At 37.4% G+C, this 13,458-nt stretch overlaps 1 protein-coding gene across 1 annotated transcript in view; it reads left to right on the top strand.

Annotated features, from left to right (window-relative positions):
* DYNAP (dynactin associated protein) overlaps window positions 1-10,712 on the top strand; it is a 29,467-nt gene extending 18,755 nt beyond the window's left edge. The window contains exons 5-7 of the mRNA XM_031946047.1: window positions 1,789-1,845; window positions 8,789-10,209; window positions 10,403-10,712. Of these exons, the coding sequence (XP_031801907.1) occupies window positions 1,789-1,845; window positions 8,789-10,209; window positions 10,403-10,712 (1,788 nt within the window). The remainder of the gene's footprint in view (window positions 1-1,788; window positions 1,846-8,788; window positions 10,210-10,402) is intronic.
* Window positions 10,713-13,458: the final 2,746 nt, after the last annotated feature.

Genomic DNA, 13,458 nt, shown 5'->3' with positions numbered 1-13,458 from the left:
AATAGCCATCAATGTTATTATAATAAAAAGTCTTAAAAATTTGTGCAAGTGGAATATAGATTCCTCAAGGAAAAGACTTTCATTTTTAAAATTTGCATTTCTGGTACATAGCACAATGCCTAGAACATAGTAGGTGGTTAATAATGAATGTTTCTTGTTTTTTATTGTGGAAATAGCATGACCCTAGAGTCAAGTAATTTGGCTTCAAATTTTAGTTCTGATAGCAACCATGTGACTAACAAAGAGTAAATTACTGCCTTTCAATCTCAATTTTCATATATGTAAAGTGAGGGAATCCAACTAAGTGATCTCTAAGGTTCTTTGAAGCTCTAATAGTGTATTGTTCTATGAAAAAAGATTGTTTTTTTAATACAATTTTCCTAAGTGAAGGATAGACTGAAGAAGAATATTAGTGACATATTGGTGGCAGGAATTTTCTGCAAACTTGACATAGGAAATGGCTACAGAAATAAATTTTAAAAATTGATCTGAGATATTTGGGATGGATGTGGAAATATTATGTAAATATTTATTATGGCATTCTCATCTTCTTATTGGACTTAGCTAGAAATAATCCTAGGATAAAATCTTAACCTGCTATTTTTTTTTTTTGTATTTAATGATCTGTGAGTCTATGGCACAGGTAGTTAAAAGAAATGACTTTATTTTGTTTTTACAGTTTGTTTTTGTGGTTGCTATTTTTGCCATTAGGTAGGCTTGTGAAAAATCAGTTACATTTCCCATTATATATTTGATTGATGTACATTTTAGCTTTGCATAATTAAATTGTTCAGAATGAATGTATAGCCCACAATAGAGAAAGATTATTATTCAACTTGATCTGCACCTAGATAGATGCATCATAACTAACTTAACAGCAGATATAACTATTATTTCCTTATCTACAAGCAGATATAAAAGAACTGGACAAAATGGCAAATTATTTTGGGTCCAAGTTTTTGATAGTAGTAGCTCCAGAATGGAAGGGAAATGTAGGAAACATCTTGTGAACATTAAACAACATTTAGCTAGTGAGTACCAGCTGCAATAATTCCATGTTTTGCAAAATCTGATACTTAAGTTTTCAAACTTTGGTTAAAAAAAGCTAACATTCTAAATGGGAGAAATCTAATTTATTACAGTTATTTATACTAAGTATATATATATATATATATATATATATATATACATGTTACTTAAGTTCTCTGGGATTCTTATCTAAGGTTGTACATATGCAATTATGTAAAACATTTCCACATTAATCATTTTGTACAAGAATATGAATATAATAAAAAAATAAAAGAGTAAAAAATAGCATGTTTCAGTATGTATTCAATCAATATCAGTTCTTTCTCTGGAGGTGGATACTATTCTTCAGAATTCATTAGTCTTTGAGATTGTATCACATCATTGTATTGCTGAGAATAGCTGAGTCATTCAGAGTTTTTCATTGAACAATATTGCTGTTATTGTGAATAATGCTCTCCTGGTTCTGTTCACTTGATTATCATCAGTTCATATAAGTATTTCCATGTTTGTCTGAAATCATCCTCTTTGTCATTTCTTATAAAACAATAATATTACATTACAATCCTATACATGGTTTATTTAGCCATTCCCTAACTGATGAGCATTCCTTTGATTTCCAATTCTTAGCTACAAAAAGAGCTGCTATAGATATTAATTGATTTGCTTTTTATTTAATTGCTTATTGACATAAGCAATTAGAAATATAGATATATATTTTCCCTAAATACTACTTAGGCTATATCCTATAAATTTTGATAGTTTGTCATCTCCTCCTCCTCCTCCTCCTCCTCCTCCTCCTCCTCCTCCTCCTTCTCCTCCTCCTCCTCTTGTTCTCCTTCTTCTCCTTCTCCTTCTTCTTCTCCTTCTTCTTCTTTTTCTTCTTTTTGCTGAGGCAATTGGGGTTAAGTGACTTTCCCAGGGTCATACAGCTAGAAAGTATTAAGTGTTTGAGGCTGGATTTGAATTCAGATCCACCTGACTTCAGGGCAAACACTCTATCCATTGCACTACCTAGCTGCCCGATTGTCATTTTGTTAATGAAATTATTAAGGTTTCTACATTTTGTTTCTTGATCCACTTGTTTTTTAGGATTAGATTATCTAATTTTGGATTAATTTTAATCTGTCTTTCCATTATCCATTACTGTATATAATTTTTATTGCATTGTGATCTGAAAAGGATGCCTTTGATATTTCTGTTTTTCTGTAATTGATGTGGTTTTTATGTCCTAATATATGGTCAATTTTTCTGTAGATGCCATGTACTGTTGAGATAAAATGTGTATATTTCTTTTTATTTCCATTCAATTTTCTCTAGAGATTTATATCTAATTTTTCCAGAATTTCATTCACTTCCTTAACTTCTTTCTTGTTTATTTTTTGGTTAGATTTAGCTAGTTCTAAGTGAGAAAAATTGAAGTCTCCCACTAGTATAACTTTATTATCTCTTTCTTCCTATAACTCAATTTCTCCTTTAAAATTTAGAAGCTATGCTTTATTCTGCATACATGTTTAGTATTTATTAATATTACTTCATTATCTATCTTGCTGAAAGGTTATTTGTCCTCTGGTTCTAATATATGAGGGCAATTTTCTTTGATAATTTCTTAAAAGATGTTGTCCAGTTACTTGCCATCTAGGGGATTGGGTAGAAAGAAGAGAAAGACAAAAAATTTGGAACACAAGGTTTTACAAGGGTGGATGTTGAAAATTACCTATGCATATGTTTTCAAAATAAAAAGTTTCAATTGAAAAAAAAACATGTTATCCAGACTTGTTTTTTCTTGATCATGGTTTCCAGGTAGTCTAATAATTTGTATATCTTCTGAATCTATTTTCTAGGTGAGTTATTTTTCCAGTGAGAAATTTTACATCTTTTTCTATGTTATTTTTACTTTTTTTGATTTTGTTGTATCACAAATTGATGTTTCAGAGTCATTAATTTCCACTTATTCAATTATTTCCTCCAGTAAACTTTTGTCCTTTTCCCATTTGATCATTTATGTTTATAGGTAGTTATTTACTTTGGTAAATGTTTATATGTCTTTTCCTACACTACTGACTCTTTTATTTCATGATTCTCTTATGGTACTCTCATTTCTTTTTTTCAATTTTTCTTCTATTTATCTAATTTTCTTTTTAAATGTTTTTAAATCTCTTTCAAGAATTCTTTTTGGAAGCATTTGATAAAATCAAATATCCATTCCTATTGAAAACATGAGAGAGTATAGAACTAAATGGAGTTTTCCTTAAAATGATAATAGTATCTATTTAAAACCATCAGCAAGCATCATATCTAATAAGCACAAACTAGAATCATTCCCAATCAGATCAGGGGTGAAACAAGGTTACTCACTATCATCATTACTATTCAATACTGTATTAGGAATGTTAGCTTTGGCAATAAGAGAAAAAAAAAGAGATTAAAGGAATTAGAGAAGGTAAACAAACTAAACATAGAAGGAAAACAAACTATCACTCTTTTTTATATGATTGTATATTTAGAGAATCCTAAAGAATCAATTAAAAAAACTACTAGAAAAAATTCACAATTTTAACAAAGTTGCAGGATACAAAATAAATCCACATAAATCATCAACATTTTTATATGTTACCAAAAGAAGTCCAGCAGCAAGAGATACAAAGAGAAATTTCATTTAAAATAACTGTAGATAATATAAAATGTTTGGGAGTCTACCTGCCAAGACAATTAGATTATATTGGATATGTTGGATTATTTGCTATCTAGGGGAGGAGGTGAAGAGAAGGGTTTTACAAGGATTAATGCAGAAAAATTATCCATGCATATCTTTTGAAAATTAATGAACTTTAATAAAAAATAATTCTTTTGGAGCCTGAAGCCAAATTGCCTTTTTCTTTGAGTCTTCACATATAGCCATTTGGATTCTATTGTCTTCTGCCTTGATCCCCCCTATCATCATAGTAACCTTCTATGTAGTCAGGCTTTTTTCTTGTTTTTTGCTCCTTTTCTCCCCTTCTTGGTGATTTGGTGTTTTTATGTGAGAGTTAGGTTCGCATCCTGTATTGTCCCTAACTTTTTGTGCTAGGGTTCTGGGTCTTACTGGTTTTCACTAGGCTTCAGGGCTAAGCTGCTTATTTTCTCTGAAGAGTAGGTTTTTCTTCTGGCCTGTGCAGGAGTGGGACCTCCCTACTGGCTTGACCTGGGTATGGAGTTTAGCTGCTGGTTTGCCCCAAGTTTGTAATCTTGCCCTAGTTCCCTGATGTGAAGCTTGTTGATGCTTCTGCTTTTGGATTTCTCTCTCCTCTGACACCCCCAATCCCATTCACTCCTCACTGGCCCTCCTTCTGTGAGAAACTTTCCTGTCATGCTGGTAAGCTTCTTCCTTTCTCCTAGATAAATTCTGAGGCAGTTTTCTAGATGTTTATAGGGGAATTTGAGAGAACTTCAGAAAGTTCTTGGCAATGGAAGACTTTGCTATATTATTATGACTTTAGACTGAGCTTCAGTTCCCCTTCCTATGAAATGAGAATGTTGACTAGATGATTTCTGAGATACCTTTCAGCTTAGAACTTTGGTCTAATGATCTTGATTTGTTCTAGTCACTTTGGATAAAAATCGATAAAGTTGTCATAATTCTGTTTTCTATTTGCTTTGGAAAACCAGTCTTGTGAACATGTTTTTTCACATATGTACTCAACTGGTATAACAATTATTTAAATTTCATCAGTCTTAAGCAGGTTAAAGATAAAGATCATAATAAAATTAGCACTTTAGGGAAGTCATCAAAGATATCTCCTAACAGTTTTCAGAAGAAGATATTAAAGCCATCTACAATAACCTAAAAAAATTCTCTAAATCTCTGTTGATTAGAAAGATGCAAATTAAAACAACTCTGATCTACCATCTCACACCTTTCAGATTGGCTATTGTGACAGAAAAAGAAAATGATAAATGCTGAAGAGAATGTAGGAAAACTAGGACATTTATGCATTGTTTGTAGAGTTGTGAACTGATCCAATCATTCAATTTGGGACTATGCCCAAAGGGCTATAAAACTGTGTCTGTCCTTGATCCGGCAATACTCCTAATAAGTCTTTATTACAAAGAGATTACAAAAAATGGGCAAGGACGCATATGAACTGTTTATAGAGACTCTTTTTATGGTGGCAAAGAACTGGAAATTGAGGGGACACCCATCAGTTGGGAAATGATTGAACAAACTGTGGTTTATTAATATAATGAAATGCTATTGCTGTATAAGAAATGATGAGCAAGCAGATTTCAGAAAAACCTGGAAAGACTTAGATGAATTTATACTGAGTAAAGTGAACAGAACCTGGAGAATACTGTATATTGTGATAATAGCAACATTGTGCAGATGATCAACTTTGACAGATTTTGTTCTTAACAACAATACAATGATTTAAGACAATTCTAATGACTCATTTTGGAAAATGCTGTACACATCCAAAGAAGGAGCTATGGAATTACTGTCCAAAGCTTATTACCTTTATATATCCAGGGATATTTCCTTACTTTAATCTAAAAAGTAATTTCAAAATCTTAGTTTCAAGACTCAGTTTTATCACCACCACCACCACCATCATCTTAATAACAAATATTTATTAATTTGTTAAATGTTTTATTCCATAAATTAAAAATATAAGAAATCAATAGAAATGAACAAAACCCCCAGATATTTGTACTGTGCTTTAAAGTTCTTAAAAACTTTACATATTTACAGACTCTTTTGATCTTCAAAACAAGCTTATAAACAACTGTTATAGCATATTTTACACATCTCATTTTACAAAAGAAGATACTATAGCGAAGAAGTGTCACAATCTGCTCAGATCACACACAGTAAATCTGTGGCAATGTTTGAGTTCAGATTTTCCTGATTCAAGTCTATCCATTACACCATGATAATTATATCTAGAATCATTAGATTCCTGGGAATCTACTATAGTATTTTCTCTTTGCAGACTTTTTCAAATTCCATTAGCCATGAAATTTGCCACCCAGTCTGTGTTCCACTCCCTATATTGTGACTAAAGAAACGTAGATCCCAGACTATCATTTCTGTGCACTAACCTAGAAATTCTGGGGAATTCAGCATCCTCAGCAATAGAATTGCTATATCATCAGGTAAAGTCTTTGGCAAACTATGTCCTATAGTGGTTGGGATCTATTCACAACTGTGCAAATATTCTTGTTTAATAATTTAATCTTGATACAAGAAGTGAAGCCTTGTATGAATTTCTATTAAGATTTAATAGATAAGAGTGACCCAGCCTCTTCGTAATGAGAGCAAGATTCCTAAATGTGACCCTCCTTTCCTAACCCTGAGTTTCTGAGAAATATAACTTGCCACCTAGTTTGTCTATCCCTAAGAGAAGATGGGTAAGGGGAGAATGGCTCAAGAATTTTGCTAACCTTACAACTCTTTGATACTGTCTTTCACGTAAGTTTTCCATGTTTCCTTTCCATGCTTTTAGGATAAAATGGAAACTTTTCAGATAGACAAAATGATCTATGGACTGGCTCCCATGTCCCTTTCCCTTTTGTTCTACATTATAACCCTTCACTCACTTTCTATTCCCATCAACTTGCTTGCTGACTGCTCTCTGTGATACTATGTATCTTGCTTCTACCCTTTGAGGTGAATCATTTCCTTTCTCACTGATGCCTCATGGGCTCCTTAATTTCCTTCAAAGCACAATTGAGGGACCACCTAATGCTACTATATTTTCTAAACCTCCCAAAGGTTAATGTTCACTCTTAAAATTGCTCTGTGTTACTTTGTATATACATTCTATTCACTTACATTGCATTCTCTCAGTAGATGTAAGCTCCTAGAGGGCAGAACTGTTTCTTTGTATTACCAATGCCTAACTCATGAATTTGCATGTGGTCAATATTGAATATTTCTTGAGTTGGTGAATTTTGTGGAATCATTCAATCAAAATCGGCTTTCTAGTGAGTCCAACAGCAAGATGACTTGTAAACTATCCAAAGCTTGTTCTCATTTTCCAATATATTTTTTGAGTTCCCATGATTTTCTTCAGTACTGTAAGAAGCTACTAATATGGAGAAGTCAGAAATCCTAGTAAAGAAGTCACATGTGGTTCTGTCTTTGATGACAAGTATATAATCATTTTTATTTATTTATTTATTTTTGCTGAGGCAATTGGAGTTAAGTGACTTGCTCAGGGTCATACAGCTAGGAAGTGTTAAGTTTCTGAGGTCAAATTTGAGTTCAGGTCTTCCTGACTTCAGGGCCAGTTCTCTATCCATTACTCACCTAGCTGCCCCTATAATCATTTTTTAAACATCAGAACTATGATTTCATTGACATAGTCAAACCACAGTTAGGAAATTCCCTCTATGATATAAAACCCTTCATGGTCTTGAAGGCAATTACATATTCCTTCTCAGTCTTCTCTTATCCAAACTAAACAACTCAAACTATCATAGTATGTTTGCTAAGAAAATCCCAAACAGTGTCATAAAGAGTTGGACATGATAGAAATGAAGCAACAACAAAGTCAATATCATCAAGTTGTAGAGAATGTGAAAGGGAATAAAAAATAAGATTAGATGGTAGGGAGGGGTCAGGTTGTGAAGAGCTTTAAAAGACAGAGGATTTTCTATATTTGCAAAAGGGAGTTACTAGAGAGTAAGAGAGTGAGGTGGAGGTGACATGGTCAAATGTGTATTATTGGGACAACTACCTCAGCAGCTCAGTAGAGGACAGACTGCAAATGGGGAGAGACTGGAGGCAGGAAGACCAACCAGTAAGCAATGTGTATGGATGCATGATGAGGAGCCTTGGTCAATTTGTTAGTAGAGATGGGGATATATGTGAGGGCTGTTGTGATGAGAGCAATGAAAATATATTGGATAACTGTAAAAAGGTCCTAGTAACTAGGTAGGGTTGGCAGACAGAGCCCAAAGTACTGAAAAGATTACTCCCTGAGATAAACAGAGAAGGGCGCTGGTGAGGATCAACTCATCCTTACAGTCCCACCCTCTGTGTAAGTTGTGGTATCCCTACCTTGTTGGGTCCAGCCAGAAATCCAAGTTATGTCAAATCACCAAGATTAAATTTCCTCTATAATTCTATCCATTGCCCACATCATTCTTGCCGAATCGCTTTTGGGGTTAGCCCACCATGGCTATATTTTAATTTGGTTCAATGCAAAGTCAGGAATGTTGTAGTCCATATTCAGTTTGTAGTTGTGTTTGACTTCTACATCATGTTTGTGTGTATCCTCTGGATATTCAATTGAATTCAATTCAATATCCAGTTATTAAGTACCTATTCTGTGCCAGGCACTAAATGAGGTGATGGGGATGCACCTGAGGGGTATTGCATTGTATTGCTTGTATTGATAGTAGTTATTATTAAGGTGGTGTTTGAGGTGATACCAGGAGCATTTGTGTTGATGGTGGTAGATGTGGTTACCTCTGAGCTGGTCTCAAGTGCAATGGTGGTAATAGTTGCATTGATCTCTGAGGTGTTCTTGGAAGAAGTGATTGTGATTAGAGTGGTTGTTTTGGTGGCCTCTGAGGTCATATTTGTGTCAGTAATAATAGCTTCCTGTGAATCTACTTCAGACACCACAGCAACAACAACTAGTAAAATCATTTCTGTGGTTATCACAGAGGACACCACAATAGTACCAGTAGTATTATAATATCACTTCTTATAATACTACCATAAAGGATAACACAGTAGCCACCAAAAGCACCACTTCTTCTGATTACTTCAGAGGGTCCTGCCACACCCTCCACCATCACAAGCACTGTTACTGAGACCACCTCAGAGGTCACCATAACACCAACCATCATCACAATTACTCTTACTGAGACTACCTCAGAGGACATTACAAAAGCAACCAACCTCAGCTCAGGTGCTCCTGAGACCCCCCCAGAGGATCCCAAAACACTCACTAGTTGCATCACAACCATTTCTTCTGGGATTACCTCAGAAGTCAATAAAACAACCATACTTCTCACAACCACTGCTCCTGAGACCACCTCAAATGTCACAAAAACGATTACCACCACTGGTCCTGAGCCCTTCTCAGAAGCAACCACCAGAGTCACAACCATCCAAACCACTTCATCTGATAGTCCCTCAGAGTTCAGTACAACACCCGCCACAATCACCACAACCACTCTTACTGAGACTACCTACAAAATCACCACCACAGCCACAATCATTACAACCTCTGCTCCTAAGACCACCACAGATGCCATCAAAACTCTCACCACCACTTCTCCTGATCCCACCTCAGAGGCCACCACCACAGCCACCACCATTCCAACAATTCCTTTTGAGACTACCTCAGAGGACACCACAATCTCTACCACTGTTACAGAGATCACCTCAAAAGCTGCAACAGCCACCTCCATCACAGCCCCTACTCCTGAGACCACCTCAGATGGCACAACAACCATCACCACCATCACCATTCCTGAAAGCACCACAGAGGCCACCACAGCAGCCAACACCCTCACAGTCCCTACTCCTGAGACCACCTCAGATGATACAACAACCATCACCACCCCTGATACCACCACAGAGGCCATCACCACAACCATCACCCTCACAACCATTGCTTTTGAGACCACCTCAGATGATACCCCAATCATCACCCTCACAGCCACTGCTTCTGAGACCACCTCAAATGGCACCACAACCACCACCACATACACTCCTGATACCACCACAGAAGCCACCACAACAGCCATCACCCACCCAACCACTACTCCTGAGACCACATCAGATGGCACCACAACTACCACCTTCACCACAACTATCACCACCATCACTCCTGATACCACCAGAGAGGCTGTCACAACAGCCACCACCATCACAACTACTGCTTCTGAAAGCACCTCTCAGGTCACCACAACACCCACTCCCATCACAACTTGTGCTTCTGAGACCACCTCAGAGGCCACAGCAATAGCCACTATCATTGTAAGCACTGCATCTGACACTACCTTAAAAGTTACCACAACAGCCATCACTCTGCCAATCACTGGCTCTGCGGCAACCTCAGAAGCCACTACAACCACCACCACCACAACACCCATCCCCATCACTAGTCCCCCTAAGAACATCTTAGATGCTACTGCTCCTGAGGAATCCCCACAACTACTCCTCAGAGCACTTCAGAAGCCACTGTAAGAGCCACAGACAGCCTAGCCTCTGCTCCTGCTATCACCTCAGATGCTACCCCTTCTCTTACCACCACTGCTCCTGCCACTACTTTGGAGGCCACCACAACAGCCACCATCACAACTACTAGTCTTGAGAACATCTCTGAGGCAACTACACAACAGCTATCACCATCATATAGACTGTTTCTGAGACTAGCTCAGAAGCTACCACAACTGCCATAACTGTCACAACCATTGCTCCTGAGACTCCTTCAGAGGCTACCACAACAACCACCATCACGACTAATGCTTCTGAAAGCACCTCTGAGGCAACCATGACAGCTACCACCAGCGCTACTGTTACAGAGATCAACTTAGAGGCTAGCACAACACCTTCTTCCATCAGAACCACTGTTACAGAGATCACCTCAGAAGCTACCACAAAGAAACCAACTTTAGCACCAGTGCTCCGATCCCACCTCAGCAGGTACCCCAACAGTTACAAACATCACAGCCTCTGCTCCTGAGACTATGCCAGATGTCACTACAACTACTACCACACTTTTTCTGAGATCAATTCAGAAGCTACCACAACACTCAATACCATAACAAACACTATTACAGAGATTTTCTCAGAAGCCACCATCCTCAGCACAAGTGCTCCTGAAACCATCTCAGAGGCTGCCATAAGAGCCATTACCATTGTAATGGCAATCTTAGAGGTCTCCACATCTTCTACCACTATTAAAGCCATTATTCTTGACCCTACTTCAGGGGCCACCACAATAGCCACCCCTCATCAACACTCCCTCTGAGACTACTTCAGAGGCCATTACAATACCTAGCCCCATCACAATTAGTACCACTAAAAACACTTCAGATGCCATCACAACTGTCACCACCATTACTCCGGATACCACTGCAGAATTCATCACAAAAGCTACCATCATCAGAACTACTGCTTCTAGGAGCACCTCTGAGGCAACCACAATAGCTACCCATCTGTTCCCTTCTGTTGCTTCTGACACTATCTTAGACACCATCATAACTGCTGTAACCATCACAACCTCTTTTCCTGTGACTATCTCAGATGTCACTATAACATTCACCCTCACTGCTCCTGAGACCACTTCAAAGGCCACCCCAGCAGCCACCAGCATTGTAACCACTCCTTCTGTGACTACTTTAAAGGCAACCACAACATCCACTACAACCACCATTACAGAACTCATTTCAGAAAGAGCCGCCATAGCAACCATCATCAGCACAAGTGCCCCTGAAACCACCTTGGAAGCCACCACAGTAGCCACAACCATTGCAATTTTTGTTGCTGAGACCATCTTAAATGTCACCACAACTATCACCATCACTATGTGAACACAATAGCCACTTCCATTACCACTACTGCTTTGGAAACTCAGAAGCCACTACAACACCCATCACCATAACAACCTCTGCTCCTGAGGCTACCTCAGCTGACACAAAATCATCACAGCTACTGTTCCTGAAAACCACCACAAGGACTGCTCCTTAGAATACCTCTGAGGCAACGTCAAACAGCTACCACTAGCACAACTAATATTCCTGAGACTACCTTGGAAGCCACCATAACACCCATCTTCATCACATCCCCTGCATCTGAGACTACTTTAGAGGCCCTCACATCTCATCACAACAACTGTTTTAGAGATCACTTCAGCAGCTACCACAATAACAACTGTCATTAGTGCATGTGCTCCTGACCCTACTTCAAATGCCATCATACCTGCTACCCTCACTATTCCTGATACTAACAGAGGCTACCACAGGAACTGCCATTGTTACCACCATTATTTTTGAGACTACCTCAAAAGCCATCGCAATCCACACCACCATCACTACAGTTGCATCTGAGACTACCTCAGAGGATACCACAGCAGTCAATTCCATCACAACCATCTTCCTGAATCTACCTCAGAAGCCACCACAACAGCCACCAGAATCACCAGAAACCATTTCTTCTGAGATCACAGCTGAAGCCACCACAACAGCCATCACCATCTCAATCACTGATCCTTATACTTCCTCAGGGGCCATTACTTTACCTCCCACCATTGCTACCCTCACACCCATTCTTCCTTAGCCCACTTATGAGGTCACTTTAGCTATCATCACCCTCACAATCGCTGCTCTTCTCTCTACTTCAGAAAAATCACAAAACAGGAATCACCACCACTGCAATTGATATTAATTCCTTCACAGAAGCTCCCATAGCTGCTATAATCACAAGCTAACATATTTTTTTAATTTTAGTATCCCTAATACAATGAGTTTTTCCATTATTACTATTGTTTCCATTACTAATAATGGAAAATGACTATTTTCCATTATTATTCCAAAATTACTACATTATTGTTACTTTTCCATTACCTCTTCACCAATGGCTAAATATACAAAACTATTTCTTTAGCTTTATGGTCATCAATACCTCTGCCACTGTTACTGTTCTCATAGCTATCCCATCATGGAATCTAGCCTGGCTAGAAAAAAAATCTATTTATGACTACTACAAAATGTCACAACAATAAAATATGTCACCATATAAATATTCATTGCTGAAGCTGTGTTTGCTTACATCCACTAATATCAATAATGAAAAAGCCTATTTTCAACTATCACTGAAATCCCCCTTAAAACAGCAGAAACTGTCATAACTAGAATCATCACAAGTCTAATGGCAGCATGAAATTCATTTTGTGTTTTCAAAGGCAGCACCAGCAGAACAAAATCTTTGGCAGGTCTTACCAAGCTAAAAAGGCTTCAAGTGATGGTGACAAGTCCTTTGCCTGCTATCTGAAACCAGCCTAAAAGTCCAAAGATTCTAATCCCTGGATTGACTTGAAAGCACTGCAAGGCTTCAGCAACTCTCCAAGACCATCTTCTAAGTCATAGCCAATACAATCTGCATTGTGGATAGAATATCAAAACTAATGAAATTACTGATTTCTGAAATATTGACATATTTGTATCATTCTAACAAGAATTCTATTAAGAAACTACTGAATTTTTTTAACCTTTTTATGTTAAATCAAATCAAATAAACAAGCATTTATTCAATATCTATTATTTTTGGGTACTGTGATGGATGTCGGAAATAAAAACAAAAAACAAAAAATAAAATCCTAGACCATACTTTTAAGGAGGTCATAGTAATGGGGAAGCAGTCCGGTGAAATCTTTTAGACTCCTTTTCAGAATAATGTTTTTAAATGCATAAAATAAAACAGGTTTACAA

This window comes from Sarcophilus harrisii, chromosome 1 (genome assembly GCF_902635505.1).
Source record: "Sarcophilus harrisii chromosome 1, mSarHar1.11, whole genome shotgun sequence".
In the NCBI taxonomy this organism is placed as follows: domain Eukaryota; kingdom Metazoa; phylum Chordata; class Mammalia; order Dasyuromorphia; family Dasyuridae; genus Sarcophilus; species Sarcophilus harrisii.
This window is presented reverse-complemented; position numbering and strand designations above follow the sequence as displayed.